General features: G+C 38.0%; 3 protein-coding genes across 3 annotated transcripts; 1 reads left to right on the top strand and 2 right to left on the bottom strand.

The window, feature by feature from the left end:
- Positions 1-440: 440 nt before the first annotated feature.
- BO79DRAFT_143121 (uncharacterized protein) lies at positions 441-1178 on the bottom strand (the record flags this gene model as incomplete). Its single annotated transcript, XM_025678303.1, has 1 exon — positions 441-1178. One exon carries the CDS (start codon positions 1176-1178, stop codon positions 441-443), a length of 738 nt encoding a protein of 245 aa, XP_025541577.1.
- Positions 1179-13620: 12442 nt separating this feature from the next.
- BO79DRAFT_142756 (TolB family protein) lies at positions 13621-15786 on the top strand (the record flags this gene model as incomplete). Its single annotated transcript, XM_025678292.1, has 3 exons — positions 13621-13828; positions 13880-15527; positions 15582-15786. 3 exons carry the CDS (start codon positions 13621-13623, stop codon positions 15784-15786), a joined length of 2061 nt encoding a protein of 686 aa, XP_025541576.1.
- A 2001-nt stretch (positions 15787-17787) lies between these two features.
- Positions 17788-19070, bottom strand: BO79DRAFT_215744 (uncharacterized protein; the record flags this gene model as incomplete). The annotated part of the gene is made up of 4 exons (XM_025683279.1): positions 17788-17975; positions 18011-18015; positions 18278-18717; positions 19032-19070. The coding sequence occupies 4 exons, from the start codon at positions 19068-19070 to the stop codon at positions 17788-17790; spliced, it is 672 nt and encodes a 223-aa protein (XP_025541575.1).
- Positions 19071-20288: the final 1218 nt, after the last annotated feature.

Below are 20288 nucleotides of genomic sequence, written 5' to 3'. Positions count from 1 at the left end.
CTGCTTAGGGTTCATCTGATGGATATGCCGGACAAGTGAAGATAACAATTTGTATCGGTACAAGTAGCCAATGACCAATGCACAGTGTTCCTTACACTCAAGGTTCAAATTCGACACTACGAACAATGGAGATCTGAGCGCGCGCTACACGAAATTATAGGCTTGATGCCATACACAACATACATTGCGTGAGAACTATCATTTATTGGGTAGTTAGTCGTCGCATTTGTGACTATTTCTCTAATTTTTCGCGTCAAATCTTCCGTCCTTCCGTTTACCGAGTAGACCTAGGCCCACTCCACTAGCAAGCAATTTAGAAACCAGGAGAAGGGATTGTTGGAAACCCGGAACAACCAACCAACAATCCAAGTCTTATGACATCTACAGAACAGGGAGAATATTAAATGCCAAAGAATTAAGCTTCAATTCTCTAGAGCCTTTCAAGGACTAAATATGCAAACATCACCCTTGTGATGATGGTAATCATGCACACATTTTTCGAAACTGCTGCTAAAAGCATGGCGACAGATCCGACAAACACAATTGTCGGGATAGTTGTGATCGAGTTGAAAATGATCGTTCATTTCATCTCCATCATCAAACACCCTGTCACAGGTCATAAGTATGCATCTATATTCTCTAGGCGGGGGGGATGTCAACAGAAGATCATCAGGTCTTATGCCGCCGTGTCTCGCTTCTATCTCCTCTCGAAAGCAATGACGTTCGTAAGCAGGTTCTGGGTCTCGCAGCATCTTAAGAAGTTTCGACTCTTTGCACTGACAAACACCACCATTCAGCATTTTCGCTTCTGGAAAAGCTTGCCTGTATTGGGACGCAGGGTGAAATGAGTGTTGAGCAAGATGGTGAGCATGGAGCTGTGGTGTCACTCCGAAGTTTGTGTGACCCTGTTCAGCTGCCGGGACACTGGTATTCAACTGTGCGGCAGGGATAGGAGAACCATAGACATCTGAGAGCACATTGGCATCCATCAGGTGCGGTTCATTGGGGTTTTGCTCAATAAGATCCAAACCAATCATAACGTCGGTCGAAGTAGGTACTCCTCCCGCTAGTGCCGCGGTGCATGTTCTGGTGCTGTCAGGAGACGCTATGGGGGAGCGACGCTCGACAGACTCGCCATGGTTGACACCAACGGTATGAGAAACTTCTCTTCCATCCATTTCGTTTGTAAAAACTAGCAATGGCTCTGTTTTGGGATGCTGGTAGATGAGTAGGTATAGAGTAGACCAAGGCCAAGAGTCTGTACCCAGGTAGCATGCTTGCTTTTATATGTCTCACAATCTTCCTACCAAGGCTCATCAAGAAAGGCCCATTAGGACAGTTGATTGTTATTACTCCATACCTCATGTGAACAATGTTAGGTTTCACTCGGTTTCACCCGGCTTCTAGTATTACCTTCGAAGACCCAGTCCAGCAGCATTGTTTCTGAGATCAGACATTACCAGCAAGCTAGCCTTGGCTTCATCTTAGCGTTTCCCACCTATCTCCGTATTTGATGCCAGCATAATGGTGACATTTCCGGTGGCCGTATTCCCCAGTGCTAGGACGTGGGAAATTCCTTTGTCGTCTGCCACAACATTTCCGTCTGTGATTACCTAACAACGAGCCCAATACTCATTACTGGTATGTTCCAAAGTCCGGACCAGTGGGTGAATATGATCACACTTTTCGATGTTGTCCTTCGGGTTCCTTTTTGCCAACACCTGATGTTATGGCAGAACCCTTGTTATACTCCTTATCACATAGGGTGTTGTGCGTGGTTCAAATGTTTTCATTGCCTGCAATTTGTAGTATCCTGGAGGTCCCAGCATCGCCACAGAAATTTACCGGAAGACCCGACTACTTCTGGGGTCTTCTAAGAGCACCAGATTCGGGAGGATCTGGCTGCAAATTTGACTCTCAGTGCGGAGACGTAATAAAAGCGCAGTAGGTGCAAGGGCACTCAGATGGATAGTGCCGGGGGCTAAAGCATCCAAAAGGCCTTTGCACGTATTCACGGGGCACTCGATGAACACAAAGCCCTGGCTTCGTTTACCTAAAACTGTCCTGGACATCCAACCATCAAAGGCGGGTGGCCCCGACTGCTCCTTACCTGAATGGTCACGGAGGGAAGGATTTGGCGAGAGACAATTAAACCTCCAAATCCCCTGAGCGAATATTGACCTCAGACACCCCATGCCCAGACTTCCACTTCTCGTTTAATCTCTTGGCATTGTTATCTGATCTGCAGTGCGATTTCCCCATGAGTGTGATGTGTCCGTGTCCCGATTCTCGGCATCGGCGGTCGGAGATTAGATTGTGAATCAGCACCGAGTCCCTGAAACACGAATTTATGCAGCCTCGTACCCAAGCGAACGCGAAATATAGGGAATAGGCTATATGAAATTGGATTGCCTTGTGTCTGGCCAATTGGACCCTGAAAAAGATCAGATGAAAGCACCACGTGCTGTAGCATAAGCAGACATCAGTCGCTTTGACCGACCGATGTGTGGCACCTGTTGGCTGCCTGAGGCATACATTCAAATTTTCATCTTGCATGACATCACACGTTAACCGATGAATAGATGCAGAATTGGACCAGTATTGCGAATTACTTACCCTTACAAGCCCAAGCCTGCATCTGTTAATGGGTTAAAGTGAGCCCATTCAGGCACTGGCTATTCTTTCTCTCATATAACCGGAGGTACACACGATCGGAAGCCGAGATACGCGAAAAGGTCGGGTTATATATCAACAAATCAGGAGATTGCTGTCAATATAGAAACCTAACCAGCCCAATCCAGAGAGGTTCGCCGTGACAAAATGCAGTCGCATGCCAGATTGTTGCAGACTATTACCGCTTGCTAGGGAAATGTACCAGCAAAAAGAGTGAAACTTTGAATGACGATGTAATCGTCCTTGATAATCCTCGAATGTCCGTTTAATTATATATGTCTACTACTTGGGTGTTAGAAGACGTACTTCTGGGCCAATGAGTGTTTATTGCTTACTCTAAGATCGCTTATTGGTGTATCTACGATAAAGAGACACGCCTACTTACCTGACAGGTAAATGTACATTCTAATTATTTCCTCCATTGGTCGCAAAGCCATGGTTATGGTGGTCTTGTTGCGACCGCTTGTCCGTTGGATTCATTTGATAACCTTTATCCCTGCGAGGATGAGTCACAGACGACGCGTCGGTTTTGGTCCACAAAACAACCCATCTTACTAGTCCGGTGTTGTGATAACAAACTGTTCTGAGGACGAAGAATTCTTAGCATATAAAGGGAGCTTCTTGACCTGCTCGGTGTTAATTGGTAGTCGCAGGCTTTCGAGCTATAGTGTTGCATGTTACCTTGCATGATCTCGACTTAACTGGCGCGCAAAACAGTTAGACATGGCCTTTTCGCCCGTAGATAAGAAATCGTATGAACTAGCGTTGATTTATTAAGCTGCAGAAAACCTATCACTGACTCATCACTGTGGTGATATATTGATACACATAAGAACTCTTAACTTCGTTCTGTTCTATATGTCTGTCGCATTTTCTTGAATCGAAAATACGTCACAAGATGGCTTTAAAAGCACAGTTAATTAGCTATCTAGAGCAGGAAGACGACATCATGTCCTGCAAAGAGAATGAGTATGGAATAGATTAGTATAAATTTATCAGAAATTGGACATATTACATCTGTTTAGATTTTGCTTCTATGTCTGGTATACTGGTAACTTGGAAGAACAGAAAATACTGGGACAAGAAAAAGCAAAAATTTTTCTGGATAAAGAGGCGACTACCCCTGCTATAAGTCCAGATAATTGATTAGTTACTGTAGGAATTATAAATAATATTCATATATTCTATATAGATATTAAAAAGTAAATTAATATGTTGCACGGATATTCTGAAGAGGTAATTACTCTTATCTTTATATCTTTTCTAGATGAAGATTCTTTTGACCAGCCAGATGTGCCGTGGTATTTATTATCTTTATATAATAATAATAAAAGTGGAGTTTATAGCTATATTATAGTGTGGGAGCTTGCTCTGAATGGCAAGAAGATATTTTTCTTGAAAAAGGAACAGGAATAACCAAACTTTATTATATACTATGATAAAACCGGCTCTATACATTATTTCCCAGGCGATTTGGATTTATTTGGAAGCCAAGCCTTCAGCCCTGACAGTAAACCCATGGTTTATGAAAAGGGCTAGGCCCTGTCAGCTATCTGGAATCGGAACATCTATGTTCCGACCTGTCTGGTTCTGGACCTTGACCTAGAGATACCTGTAAAAAGAATAAAAATCTTTAGAATAATAAAAGAATTTATTAAAATTATAAAGAAAAACTTCTAGGAGAATTATTTATAAGAAAAATTAATCTATTTATAAATTAGATAATTCTTTTTTTAATAAATTTAATTTTTTTATTAATTATTATATTTTATATAGTCCTTCCAGCTTCTTAGCCTGTTATAATTTTAAATTTATTCTTTTTTAAAATATTTATTAGATAACAGACTGGTAATATATAATAATTATAATAAATTAATAAATATCTCTAGTTACTATAAAAGTATTACTTAAATTAATATTATTAATTAATTAATTAAATATATTAAAAAATTAATAATCCAGAGTATAGAAATACAGTATATTATCTTTTAATAAAATATAATAATAGATAATAAGATTAAAGCCAGCTTTAAATAAATTAAATAATTTATTAATATCTAATTTCTGTCTTCTCAGGTATTTACTATAATATTTCTATTTATATTAATATTAATATTAATATTAGTACCAGTCTAAGATCTAGCTGATATAAAGAAATTAAAGTTATTAATATTTATAAATTTTAATAGAAAAAATAAAAATAAATTTCTAAATTAGTTTAATAATATATAAGCAAAAATCAGGATTAATTAATAATTTATTAATATATTAGTTAAATAGGCCTGGTATATATTTATATTTCTAGATAAAGAAATTAAAATAAAAATTAATTTATAAATAAAAATTAATTATAAGACTCTATTCTTCTTAGCTATAATTTTAATTAATTATTTTAAATTAATTTATAAGAATCTAGCTTAATAAAAAAAGATTATTAATAAGTTATTTATTTTTAAGTAGAAAAATTAAATAATTAATAATTTTTTAATAAAAATTAACAGCCTGTTAATTAAGGCTGGAAAATATAATTAAAAAAATTTAAATAAAAAGAATCTTTTATATTAAACTTTAAATAATAATATTTATTAATAAATAATAAATATTGAATAGAAACTAGACTTTAAAGATTTTTACTAATAAGTTAAATAAATAGCTGATAAACTTATAAAAATAAACTAATTTTTAAAAAAATAATTAAAATATTTAAATATCTGAATAGATAGCATCTTTAAAAAAATAATTATAAATAATATTATAAATTAAAAATTTATAATAATAAATACAGGACCTGCTTAACAAGCTTAATAAATATTAAAAAAAATATTAGTTAAATATTATAAAACAGAATTTTATTTATATTATAAATTCTTAAAATATTATATTATTAGATACTCTTATCTGCTATTACAGTATTTCTAAAATTTAAAAAATAAAATCTACTAAGTTTTATTTAAAAATAATTTAATTAATAAAATTAATTAAATATTAAAGAGCTCAGTTACTCAGCAGCTTCTAATTTTAAAAAAAATATAATTTTTTTAAATTATTATCTAGAAGAGCATATACTAGTTAACTATAATTATAAAAAATTTAAAAAAAAAATTTAAAAATTTAAAGGCTATTATATCTTCTTTATATTAAGATTAATTAATAAAATTTATTTTATAAATATCTTAATTAATACTAGCTGTATATCTTACAGGATAATTAATTAGAATTTTATAAATAAAAATAAACTGAAGTATGTCTTTATTAAATTCTAAAATATTAAAAAATTTAAAAAAAAAAAAGCCTGTGTAATTAAATTAATAAAAATATTATTAAATATAAATAAAAATCTATAAAAATATATATATTTTTATATTTTACTATATATATATAAATATAATATTATGTTAGGACTTCTGTAAATAAAATATTAAAATATAATATTTTAAATTAAAAATTTTATATTTTATATCCAGAGTACAGAGATAAAAGTATAATATAAATAAAAATAAAATTATTTTTTAATATTATTTATAATTTCTGCCAATATATAGTATACTTAGAAGAATTAAAAAAAGAAAAAAATTTAATAAAATTATTTACAGTAAGCTTAATAGATATTAATAAAACTTTTTATAAACTTAACTAATTAAAAAATTTTATAAAAATAAAAAATAAGCTACTAGGCTTCTACTATAAATATTTAAATATTTTTAATAAAATAATAATAAATATTTTATTATTTTATTACCCGGGGGTGGACTATGTTATAAAAATAATTAAAAATATTAAAAAAAAAAAAGAAAATCTCTTAAAACTTTTTTTATTAAATAAATTAACTAGAATTCTTAATATTATAAAAAATCTTGATTAATTTTCTGAGAAAAAAATTTATAAAAATTAATAATTTTCTAGCAGCTATATCTATATTATTTATTTTAAAATCTAATAATAATTTATATTTTTATATAGATTACCAAGTACTTAATTAAATAATTATAAAAAATTAATATTTCTTATTATTTATTTAAGAAATTCTTTAATATATTTTAAAAATCTATTATTATATTAAATTAAATATTATTTAGATCTTCTACTATATCTAGATTAAAGAAAAAGATAAATAAAAAACTATATTTTATATTTATTTTAAATTATTTAAATAGCTGGTAGCCCTGTTCAGACTTATTAATTATTTAAATATATTTTAATAATATATTAACTAGATTTTATAGAAATTCTTTAATAAATTCTGCTTTACTTATGTTGATGATATTTTTATTTTTATAAATAAAAATCTGATTATATATTATACCCAGGTATAGTAAATATTAGAATATTTATAAAATATAGATTTTTAAATAAATATTAATAAATATAAGTTTAAGATGACCACTATAAAATATCTAAAATTTATTATTAAAATAAAAAAAGAAATTTATATAAACTCTATTAAGATCCAGATTATATAAAATTAAAAAATATTAAAAATTATTTATAATATTAGAGTCTTTCTAGAATTTATTAATTTTTATTAATAATTTCTTAAGAATTAGAAGATTTACTCAGAATCTTTAATATAATTTATTAAAAAAAATATTAAGTTTAGTTAGACACCAGAGACCCAAAAAATATTTAAAATTTTTAAAAGAATCTTTATTATTATTTTTATTCTTACTTATTAGAATTCTGAATAAAAAATATTAATAAAAATTAATTTTTTTAGATAATATATAAAAGAAATACTATTTTAATAAAATAATTAAGAAATTTTCTATCTGATAATATATTTCTTAAAAAAAAATTTATTTATAAAGTATAACTACTAAATCTATAATAAGAAATTATTAATAATTATTTAAATTTTATAAAAATAAAAGCTAGAGCTTATTTTATTTTCTTATTTTAAAATTCTTAGTAATTATTAGAATTTAGAATATTTTATAATCTAATAATAGTTTATAAAATAATAAATATATTAGATCCAGTTTTTAAATTATTTTAATTTTATAATTGATTACTGCCCAGGGATAATAAATATTTAATTAAATATTTTATTTTAAAGATTCCAGAATATATCTAAAAAGAAAGATAAGTATATTATAAATTAAGAAATTTAATTATTTTATTCTATATCTGAAGAAGGATTTATTTATATAATATTTATTAATAAAATTTTTAATAAAGAAATTCCTACTAACTTAGAATTTAAAAAATTAATATTAAATAATTTATAAGAACAAGCAGAACAGGCTGATAAGAATTTAAAAAAGTATTATAAAATAATAATTAAAAATAGATCTAAACTTTCTAAACAGCTAGAATTAAAAGTCTTTATTATAGAATATTAATTAAATATAAATTAATATTTATTTTTCTAAGAATAAATCTGGATCTTTAATTTAGAATTTTTATAAATTTAGATTATCTAAGAAATTTATAATAATATAATTATTAGATACCCCAGATAGGACTAGATTTATAAAATAATTATTTATTATTATTATTAACTAGATATAAATAAAAATATCTATTAATTTTATTATAATTATAATAGTTATAAAGCTAACTATATCTAGAAAAACTATAAATAAAATTTTTTAAAACTATTATTAATCTCTAATTAATCTTAATAAGATATTATTATTAATTTTCTGGTAGATCTCCCGGAGTTTTAAGATTATAAAAATATTATAATTATTATTAATTAATTAATTAAAAATATTATTATTAAAATTATTTTAAGTATAGATACAAAGGACTTCATAAATATATTTATTTAAATATTTTATAATTATTATAAAATACTTCAGTCAGTGGTTTCAGATTATAACTTTTAATTTATAAATAAATTATAAATAATCCTGTATAAGATTCTAGATATTAAATAATATTTTTTTATTATTTATTATTCTAAAATAGATAAAGTAATAAAGTACTGAATTATAATTATTAAAATCTTTTTATAATATTTTATAAATTAATAATAAATTAATTAATAAAAATTATTATCTCTAATACAGCTAGCTCTAAATAACTAGAACTTTATATTAATAAAAATAAATTTTTTTTTATAATATAATTTTTATATAAAGTCCTTGGACTTGAATATTAAAATAAATTTTTTAAAATATAATTAAATTAGAAATTTTTAAAAATAGATTAAAGTTATTTTCAGTAAATTTTAAAAAATTTAAAATATTATTAATTTAATAATAGTAGCAGTATAAGAAATATAAAAATAATATATTAATTAATAATAAAATCCTGCTTTCTGCTATAAAGAAAATAATAAAATTTAATTAAATCTAAAAAATATTATAATTAATTAATTTAATAAGAAGTTGGATTAGTAGAATATAAAATTTATAATATTAAAATAAATTAAAATATATATATACAGACTAGATATATTATCTGAAATTTATTTAATATTTTATATTAATTTATTTTAATTTACTGCTACAGATCCTCTATTTATTTAAAAAATAATTAATTAATAATTAAATATTATTATCATAGAAGACGGTACTGAGGAATATATTATTAAAAAAATTATAAATAAAAAAAATATACTTTAAAAAAAATATAATTATAAAAAAATATTTTTAGTTAAATAAAAAAAATATATTAAATTTATATAAAAACTAGTAACTAAGCTTTATAATATTAAGATCTATAAATATTAATATAATTTTATTTATTTATTTTATTTAAAAAAATTTATATCAGCTCAGCTGTGTCACGGTAAAAAGAATAATAATTAAAAAAAATTAAATTTTATTAATTATTTAAAATTAAAATATTTATATTCTAATCTATCTGATTCTGGATCTTGACCTAGAAATATCTATAAAAAAAATAGAAATCTCTAAAGTAATAAAGGAGTTTACTGGAGTTATAAAAAAAAACTTTTAGAAAAGTTATTTATAAGAAGAATTAACCTATCTATAAATTAGATAATTCTTTTTTTAATAAATTTAATTTTTCTACCAACTACTATACCTTATGTAGTCCTCCCGGCTTCTTAGCCCGTCACAGTTTATGTTGTAAAAAATATCATAAGCGACTTTTACACTGGCCAATGCTGCTATTCCTTGTGTCATATGGATCGGTATCAGCCCGGATAGCTCCCTTGCTGCTTCTATATTATGGGATGGAACAGCATGGATCTAGAATATTTTATCCGGCAGATTAATTCATACTATCAGAGTATTGGGCGGCCAGTGTTAGTGTTATATCTTTTTATCTAATTTTAAAATTTTGGCTGTCAGCTGAGGCGGTAAAAATATTATTTATATTTATAATATTATTACAGTGTAATAGGTCTCATGTATTAAAATACTTATATAATATTATTTTATATTCTGGAGTACGGATGGCAGCTTTTTAGCTGGCAGGCTTGAAATTAGTATATTCTGCTTGTGGAATTTATATACAAGAATAGAAAAACAGTAGTAGTCTCTGAAATTTAATGATTTTATAATACAAGAATTTGCGACCATTGGGGGCGTACATTTTGTGGGTAATAAATTGATTTTTCAGGTACTTGAGAAGATAATTAAGATATATAACTTAAATATGAATCTTAAAAAGTAATTTACTTAGGGACCGGATAATAGGATCAGCAGGTGTTTTCGCGGAGAAATAGCCTGTTTGAGTGATTTCAAGCTTCTTATTGTTCCTGATATTGACCGAACCTTACGTTTCTGGAGGCTGTAGGCGGTATTAAAGTATACAAGTCAGATGTTGTTACATTCTTGCTGTTTTGAAGGCGAACACCGTCATCCCGATAGATATATCTCCGCAGCAGCGTAATAGGTCATGTGGTATATCAGAAATATGAATGCGAAAAATGGAAGTACTATGCTGATAGAAACGCACGAGCACATGTATCTTTTGAGGTGGATTTCTCATCCGGCTGGTTGTTGTCTAAACGATAAAAGTCATTCGCATCATATCCCTGAACAAGCTAACCGAGATTAAATCGTGCCTCAAGTACCGTTTTACACAGGGACGTACTAATTGAAGGTTAACGGTGTGGCAGGAAGTTTTGTCGCACAATTTCCTTCGTGTTGACTTGCAATTACGGCTTGTCGGGCAGAATCACGCTGAATCGCCATAGAAAAATATGAAAGGTATCATGCAACCATAGGAAAAGCTCACCTGCACATTTAGCAGAGCCCTGTGAGCAGACAGATACGGTTACTTTTGAACACAAGTGCATGTTGTCCTGTTCTGACTGACACCAATATGATCTTGGGTCAATACGACAGTTATTTATAGTAACCAGACATATCATGAGACCTTTTCGAAGCGAATTGAAGGCTCTCCAGTAATGTTCGGTGCCAGAAAATTGAATGAGGCATGAGGCGAAACAGCCGCGGGTGGCTGCAAATGCATGTTGGTTGTTGCCTGTGGGGAAGACGCGGGTGGAAGAAGGTTATTCACCCGCACCCGCACTAATCAATCCCTCGGCGAAGCAGCTAGAAAACTAACCCCGGCAGCGTGAACGCAACTGTTGCCTGACTCCGACGATCGATTGCCAGAAGCCATCCACAACCAGAGCAGTCTTTTGGCATATAACGCGTCAGAAACATCAGTTGTAAGAAGTTTCGAGGGCAAAATCTATTGAACCAAATCATCGAGTGGATCCACGAGAGCGCAGATCATTGCGTCATCAGCGCACACTTGAATTTGAGTCGTCCTTTCAAGGGCCGAGGAATTCAAAGCAGGACCACATTTATCCCCGAAGTGTGAGGATCGAACAGGTCTGATTACACTCGTAGTTTCATGGGTTGCTAGGTGATAGTAGCCTTTTTCAGCAGGTATCGTCGACTCAATCCCGGGTGCCTGACTATCATCGTTTCCGCTGTTTCGCGTTTCTTGACTCCCATTTTGCTGCTCATGACTGAGCCGGACACAATAAGATAGAATGGTTCGGTGAAAGTTGATCATGAGAGATAGATGGCAGTCAAGTTCGGGAAAAGTAGCATGATGTTCGCTGTCAGAATGTTATGTTTTGTAGTCCTTCTTCACTTGCAGGTGCCGATCACGCTGTGTACCGAAACTTGTCCAGTGACGGAGGTTAAACCTATTTTGTCTCACACCACGGCTGTCAAATATTGACGTTAGTCACAATTGACCCTGTGCTTATCTCAAGGACAATCTCAATCACTGCGATATGGCAAACGACATGTCTGCTGCAATTCTAGGCAGCGCAATTAAACCTTGATGATGTCCCTGCAAGTGGCCCAGGATCCTCCACTGCGCCACGGAAGCCGCCTGTATTCTAAATTTGTCCGCCACTAAGATCTTTTCTAATCTCAATGTCGACTGCTATTGTTCCCAGCTTTACATAATTGAGATAACCATGTCGACAGCGGATTGGATAAGCATCACCATGTGTCGTGGCCACGTTTCTTGAGCTTCCAACCCTCTGCTTTGGTTAGTTCCGACCGAGGGCCGTATACCTTGTGGATATCGTATCCGGTTGGTAGCTATGAATTCGGAATAATGCGACTGCGTGGCGCAGGTAAGTTAAATCCTTTCACAAAATCAACACGGGGATTGGATCTAGGGTCTGGGTGGTATCTTCGCTAGAGCGACAACCCGTCTTATCCCGGTCCCCTACAGCGTTTTGTTGAAGGGCTTAATTTCCGACATCTGCATCCTCCTCCTAGGATGCAGGTGTGTCAGCACGATTTTCCATCATGCAAGACGGAGATTTGGCGAGTTGAATGAGTCATCTCCCGCTACCATAACGCGACGAAGAAGTCTGGACATTTCGAAGGTGCACAAATTGAGGGTCTTGATTTGTGCACACCGAAAAAGATACCCCATACCCCGCCTGTGACTGGCGGGAAGACAATGGGAGAGAGGGTCACAGCACGTAATACGACGGGGGTCGGTGGTCGGAACGTTCCTGCGGACACGCTCCGACATCCCTTTGGAACGCACCAGGAAGGGGCTGTGGGGCTGATTGTGAGGGCCCCGGCCCATTTGGCGGTCAGGCATTTACGAAGCCGTTGTCCGATTGGAGTTTCTATAGATAACACTGCCCAATGCTGGCACAAAGGATGATGCTAGACATCCTGCAGCCTGCGAGGGACGAGACGGGATGAGGTAGCAGTTGTGTTAGATCCGAGAGACGAATTCGGCGATACTGGCGTCCAATGGTCGTGGTCGGCATTGATTACTTTTTGGGTCGCTAGAGGACGGGCCAAGCCAACGGCCAAGGCGCCGACGTCCTACGGACGGGCCTGGCGTGCCGTGCCAAGCCGGAGATAATTGATCGTCATCTACAATGGCGAAAACAGGGAAGGAGGGTCCGACAACCGCACCACGGTGCTGATGAAAGTTTTGCTGATCGTTACCTGCTCATCTCGCGTGGGAGAGGGGCTCTGGTGACCCGTGGGAGTCTCTCAGTACTGTCTGTCACTGCTTTTGGGGTCATGTCATGCGGTATAGCGAGTGATCTGTCTCATAGATAGTGCATACGACCTCTATAGATCAGGGCTGATTGGCCCTCGATATGATCATAGCTATACCACGATCCCAATTACCAGCAAGTGTTGACCCAATTCTGCAAGATTTGCAGGACTGGAATAGATTTCTTCCGCGTTTTCTCCAGCGGATTTCATTATTGATTGATAAGTTGATAACTTGATCCGATCCACTTGGATAGATTAGAATTCGAATTACGCCTATCTGATGGGCCCAGCCAATCCACACCTTGGAGGAGTGAGGCTTGGCAAGCTTTGCTTGTTAGTCTGCCTACCCCCGAGTTTGTCACGGTCCAAGTAGCCGAGATGAAGGATGGTTCCCCCGCCGTTCTAGCAATACTTAAAGGTGCAGATCCCTCCCTCTCAGGTCCTACAAGAACATTGTCTCTCACAACAGTCTCTCGCCAAGTCGCATCTACTATCATCTTTTTCCAGCTTTGACTGGGTAGGCGACATGCGTATTTCTGCTGCTTTTGCTTTGGCTGGCCTGGTGGCCGGCTCGGCCGCTGCTGGCTGCCCGTACGCGGAGCGCGCCAATAACGCTGCTGCTGCTGCTCCTGCGGGCTGTCCCTATGCTAAGCGCGCCGCTGCTGCTTCTACGAAAGAAACCCCCGGGCTGGCCCGTCGGGGTCCGATTGAGGGCAAGAAGGGTATCTTTTACAGTAAGTGATTGCCTGATTGACCCTAGTGATTCACGTACTTACGGACTCAAGTGAACCGCATTGGACCTTCCGGAGGACAGTTATGGATCTCGAATGCCGACGGCACCAACGCGACTCAGCTCATGGGCAACCAGACCAATGCTTTCGACTACCACCCTACATGGTCTCCTGATGGAGAGTGGATTGTCTTCACCAGCGAGCGCCGCGGTCCGGGTCAGTCGGACCTGTACCGTGTTCGCTTGGATGGTTCGGGACTGGAGACACTTGCGGCCACGGACTCTGTTGAAGACATCGGTGTTCTGTCTCCCAATGGAAACAAGCTGGCCTACGTTTCTACTCAGGGCAACTACACCACCAACATCTGGGTCAAGGACCTCACCTCTGGACAGGCCCAGAACTTGACCGATACCGAGGCTAACAGAGCCGACAACACCTGGCCCACTGGTCACTTCCGCCCCTCCTGGTCTCCCGACGGAGAGTGGATTGTCTTCAGTTCTGACCGCAACACCGACTGGACCGGCCACAGCGATGGTACCGGCTGGGAGCACACCCAGACTCTGGGCGTGTACGCCGTCCGCCCTGATGGCAGTGACTTCCGCACTGTTATCCGCCAGGATGGCTACTCGCTGGGTACCCCCCAGTTCTCGCCCGATGGCAAGCGCATCATCTACAACAACATGACTACTGAGAACACCTACGGCTGCCATGGTGTTTCTGCTCAGCAGGAGGCTGTCACCGCACAGATCTACAGCGTAGACTTTGCTACTGGCTCCAACGTCATTGCTCACACCTCCGGTAGCTACCCTAAGGTCGGCCAGCACTACATTGGCAACTCGACCAACATTGGCTACTTGGTCAAGGCCGGAGACGAGGGTATTCACTACACCAAACCTGACTTCAGCCACCAGAACTTCAACCTGACCAACCTTCGCGATCCCTGGTGGTCCCCTGATGGCTCCAAGCTGGTCTACTGGATCCCCAACTGGACTCAGCAGGCTGCCGACCTGGAGCTCTGGAGCTACGACAACGATTGGGAGTACCGCTACATGGATGTCTTCCCCATGCACAACACCGTCGTGAACCGCATTGCGTCCACCCAGAAGGTCCTTGGCAGCGCCAACGGCTCTCTGGTCCACTCTTCCCCTCTGTACACCGACGTTGTTGATGCTCTCGACTCCTACGACATCTACAACATCAGCAACTCCACCGAGGTCGAGTGGCTCCTGGAAGGTAACTCTGGTGCCTTCCAGCCCTCCTGGAACCCCGACGGCACGGAGCTGGTGTCTGGCTTTGGTGCCTGGTTCGTCAGCCGCAGCACAAACACCGCCAATATCTACCGCACCTTCGCCAACGGTACCTGGCACACCAACCTGACTGATGGATCCGACAACTCTGGTTTCCCCTCCTGGTCTCCCGATGGAACTGCCATCGTCTACCGCAAGTGGAGCCTTGCTACTGAGGCCCCCTTGGGTCTGCACATCCTGAACTTCACCACCGGCAAGACCCACCAGCTCACTGACGGCTGGGACAACACCCCCGGCTGGTCCCCCGACGGCGAGCGCATCGTTTTCACTCGTAACAACAACTGGACTGAGTCCTACGGCGCTCGCTGGTACGCCGATCGCTTCGATATCTACACCATCCGCCCTGACGGATCCGAGTTGACCCGCGTCACTGACAGTCTGTCTAACGATGCTCAGTATGTTTATCTCCTATCTCTTATCACTCACTCATAAGCTAATGAAATATACAGCGCTGTGTGGTCTCAGGACGGCCGTATCATGTGGAGTACCGGTATGTACGGCTTCAAGGATGAGAGCGCTCTCTTCGACGACACTTTCCAACCGTACGGCCAGATCATGGTCATGAACTACGATGGTACCAACAAGACCCTTGTGACGGATACTATCTGGGAGGATTCGATGCCTCTGTACATGCCCAACGAGTACCTTGAGTAGGGTATTCTCATGCTTTGATTGTGTAAATACTTCACTTCTTCAGTTGCTGTATGAAAAGGTCGGGTCTTGTTAGGGACGTAACTGTATCTATAGCTGAAAATGTGTTTATGATTTTATTACTTTACTATCCTCTACATCACCATTTTAAGACTCATTATTTCAATTCCTTGTAATTTGTATCCCGATATTTGCTCTAGCCCGTGAAGTAAGATGCTACATACGTAGGTGCTTCACCTTTTGAAGCAAAGAGAATGGCACGGAACGCCGCAATCCCTCAATTTCGCCAAAACCCACCACATGACGCTTCCTCCGACACAAGGATGTCGTTTCGCTGTCGCTAAACACAACCGAATAGGCAACGCAAATTATAGTCCTACAGAAAAAGGTAGAGATACGACCAATTGTAGCAGCTGACCAGCCATCTGCCTACGAATCCATCCTCATCTGTCCTCCGTCCATGCTCCCCCGTCGATTCTTCCGTAAAAGACAACAACGCACAGACAATTGGACCTTGCATATCCGCCCCTACGTGAAACATACCACAGACACCAATTCTAACCGAGGCCCAGACCCTTCGGCTACAACCGTGACGAACCCTATCGACTTCCCCGATACCCAATGCCAATCTCAATAGTAAGCTCGCTTAGACGAAAGCCAATGTCCGCTCAGACCTCATATTCGCGGAAACTAAGCCCCATGTGGCACCTCCGTGTCAATCAGGGCAAGGGAACGCTTGCCGTGTATCCTAAGAGAGGCTTATCTATTTTGTTGGTTCGGCTCGGGAGTTTGGCTCGGTCGAGACCGTGAAGGATTTTTAGCGCGGTCCACTTTGTGTCATGCTGATAATCAGGCTTGGGGATGGGAAGGTGTATTCGGGGTATGTTGCTTATCTTGTTGATCGAAGGGGGATATTATGTGTAATCAAATTTAGGACTATACCTATTCAATGACTGTCGCGCTAAGTAGGCAAAATAGATAGTGAGAGAGGGGGCTGGGAAGAGAAAGAGAAGAAGGAACCTGCCTTATTCTACGAGACCGGAGCTCCCATGCCATGACCAAGAAGCGTTTGGGGGCTCTTTGTTATCCAACACGTTTCTGGACGTGTTAGCCCTCCTACCCCTTACATTCATGTACTCCACGATGACAGCGTTATCGAGGTAAGGTTGTGTGTGAGAACTAACCATCTCGCTTTATCCATATTGACCAATTATTGTCCCTAATGTGCAGCAAATCTCAGCCCTACACCGTGACAAGGACCAGTGTTGCGAAGACGACTTCCTTATTTAACCACATGGGCACCACAATCCTACGGTCCGCTATGTTGGGCCTCGTGCTGTGCTAGAAACGGCTCGCTCGCGGATGGTCATGGGGGCTTCACGATCGTATTTTACCTGATAACACTAACATGAGCAGTGGCACAATTTGATGGTACAGATCTTCTTACCTGAGCTCTTCCTGACAAGTTTCACTTTCTGGCGACCGCGAAAGTTGACTATTCGAAAACGGATGTCCTCGAAGCGCCTCCCAGACAAAAAGACATTATAACACCACCTTAAGTTGCAAACAAGCGCCCATATAACTCAAAGGAAATATTCAGTATCAATCAAGATGAACGATCAATTTGATATTCAACTCCCTGTTCCGGTCAACGACAATCAAGAAGGCAAGGACAATCTAATTAAGCAACCTGTTGTCGGGGAACAGTAAAAGAGGAAAAGGAAACCCTGAGACAAAAGAAAATCCTGTGGCTCCTGTGCGAATGTGGCATATATCCTCCGAAACTCGCAACGGAAGCTATTTGGTGTTTAACCCCGCTGGATTGTGCTACTTCGTGTGACACATCTCACCAAAAAATGGCTTTCTTATGCCTCGTGTAACCCAGCTCGTTCAGGATAATATGGCACTATGCCCCTTTCCTTTGTCTTCACCACGGATTGTATTCCCACGATTTCGTCGCACTCTGTTGCTCTTCCTCTTCTGCAGAAACATGTTAGCTAACTATTATGCGGGTTTGAAACGCGAGAAAGAACGATAACCATCCAACAGCGACGAAGTTCGAACACTGGGTATAACCCGACCGGTATTGATAACAGGGTCACCTCCCCCAGCAGAAACATGGGCAAGAAAGAGCTGCAGAGGAGTATGATCGGGTGAGAAAGCAAGAATGTTCTTGAGAGATAACCAACTTCCTATCCGAAAACGCAGTATGGTTGAACTACTTTACCTTTTCTGAAACACAAACACCCAGTTTTCTCCGCCCTACATGTTCAGACATGTTATCCTTTCGGTTGAACCGCCTCGGGCAATGCGGACACTGATACCTCCCTGGATGGATATGAAGGGTTCTAATGTGTCGATAGAGTTCTTGTACCCTCCCGAAAGGGTCCTCCCTCGTGCAGCCCGGCCAATGACATCGCAGGTCAATCTCGCTAACATGCAGTCAGGTCATGTATAAGGGGCGCCATGAGCCTGTCGATTTCGAGTGACATACCTTGGTTCGATCATTTCATCATTAACAGGCCCAATAATGCCATCAGTCAGTTCATCCACGTGGTTTTGCATACCCATCTGCACAACGGATTCAAAGACGCCGCCAAACAATTCCGGATGCTGCTGGTTGACCAGGGTGTTGATCTGGTAGTTGACGAACCCAGGATTCTGCGTCCCCAACTGCGCAACTGATTGGAATGCAACATTGGACAATTGCGGCTGCTGCTGATTGACCCAGACATTCTGCTGGTAGTTGCTGGGTTCAGGATATGGATACTGGCCAACGGGGTTCTGCAAGAAAGAAGCATTGTTTCCTGCCATAGCTGGCTGGTATGATGCCACCTGAGAGCTAGGCAGGTTGACACTATCCTGGAGCATTGAGATATCGGCATCATAGCTCATCGGACCTGCAGAAGCAGCGACGGGTTGCGCAGTGGTATTCTGATAGCGATCGGTCTCATCAGGATAACCAAAATCGGAGACATTTGCGTGCCGAAGTCAAAGCCTGGGTATATTGTTCCAACGACTGGCTGGAATATTGGGCTTTCTGAGTACGTCAAAGCCTGCGGCTTATTGTTCCCATTCCCTCGACTCGGTAGATTATGAGAGAATCGCCTGCTGTGGGGATATCGTGGTTCTATCGTTCAAAGAAACCCACATTAATACCCGGTTATGTTCTCTGTGCCTTTCCTCTCCAGTCAGTGTGGGTCGATGATCAGGTCCTAGGTTCCGCAACCGCCATTCCACAATCGCACATTTATCTTCAACCTTGCCCACTCCTGTACTGTAGACATGATGAGACCGAGAAAACGGAGAATTTAATATGCTGCTTCCATGCAACGAGCCACCAGCAACCTCATTCCAAACTCCAGGCATCACAAAGCCTTAGAAACAAGAAATGAGTATCAACCACGCTGTAGCCTTAGCGCATTCTGCTTTTGCTCTGCCGAACAATATATTCTGACAATTGTTCTATATAGATCGAGAAATTATATGTTCGCAAGCGCGGAGATGTTCGTAGTGCAGGTTTGCAAGAGTTCACGTGCTATATACTTCGTCCTTCATTTGATGAAGATAGTGGAGAAGCTTTTGAAATGAAAGCAACGTCCATCATATCCTTCGATAACAACTTCAAACTCAACCCAATGCATGTATGCGCAGAACAACCACAAAGGTTGTTGGTCTGGGTTATAATCCGGCAACATTCCTTCTTCTCTTCGCCCTTTTTCTTTTTTTGAATACGGGAATTCATTAGAGCTCGACACAACGATGCAAAAGAGAGCCCAATGAATGCAAATTCCCTGTGTCGAGGTAGTGAAAACGTCTTTGTGCTGCATATGTCTTGGACCCGTCGTAGGTCTCCTGCTCGTTGTACCATTATGATGACTTCTGTCTTGAGAAAGCTTCTATATTTCATTTCAAAGCCCCTTTTTCGCAGGCTTTTGGAGATTATATGTACCTTTGTGGCATATGGGTGCTTGGGGTTCCTGAAATCAAGTACTTCCGTGAAGCCCTTCTCAGTGTCACTGACTGTAAACCTTTAATGCTGTTCTTTCGGCACTTCTTGGGTATGTTCGGAACCGGCTATGGAGCGTTGTTCAGGCATCTTCTCATGCTGAGTAGCCAGATCAGAAGCATCGATCATCATGTCATCCTGGTCTTGGCCATTTAGGTGTTCGCTAACTTATATACTTCATGTAGCTTTGATTACCTACTATACTCGAGGTTGAAGCCTACAGACTGGTAGAAGCACAGGACTTATGGTACTGCTTATGTACTTTGGGAGGTGCAGCTAAGGTAATGTGTAATCCCTGATCAGGACGGGATAACCCTGGATAGTTCCTCCAAATCCCGTCGTCACATAGCTTGGTTGATGGAGCTTGCCAGTTTATGGGTAGCCCAAGGGGGAGCAATATGGAAGATCGCGGGAGTGAGGAATTGATTTTTTCTGATGCTTTTCCATTTTCTAATAGACTTTTGATCTCCTCGTCTTACTTCTTATCGACTAACAC

This window comes from Aspergillus costaricaensis (genome assembly GCF_003184835.1).
Source record: "Aspergillus costaricaensis CBS 115574 unplaced genomic scaffold BO79scaffold_9, whole genome shotgun sequence".
In the NCBI taxonomy this organism is placed as follows: Eukaryota; Fungi; Ascomycota; class Eurotiomycetes; order Eurotiales; family Aspergillaceae; genus Aspergillus; species Aspergillus costaricensis.
Note: the sequence above shows the minus strand (reverse complement) of the source record. Positions and strands in the feature narration are given on the sequence as shown.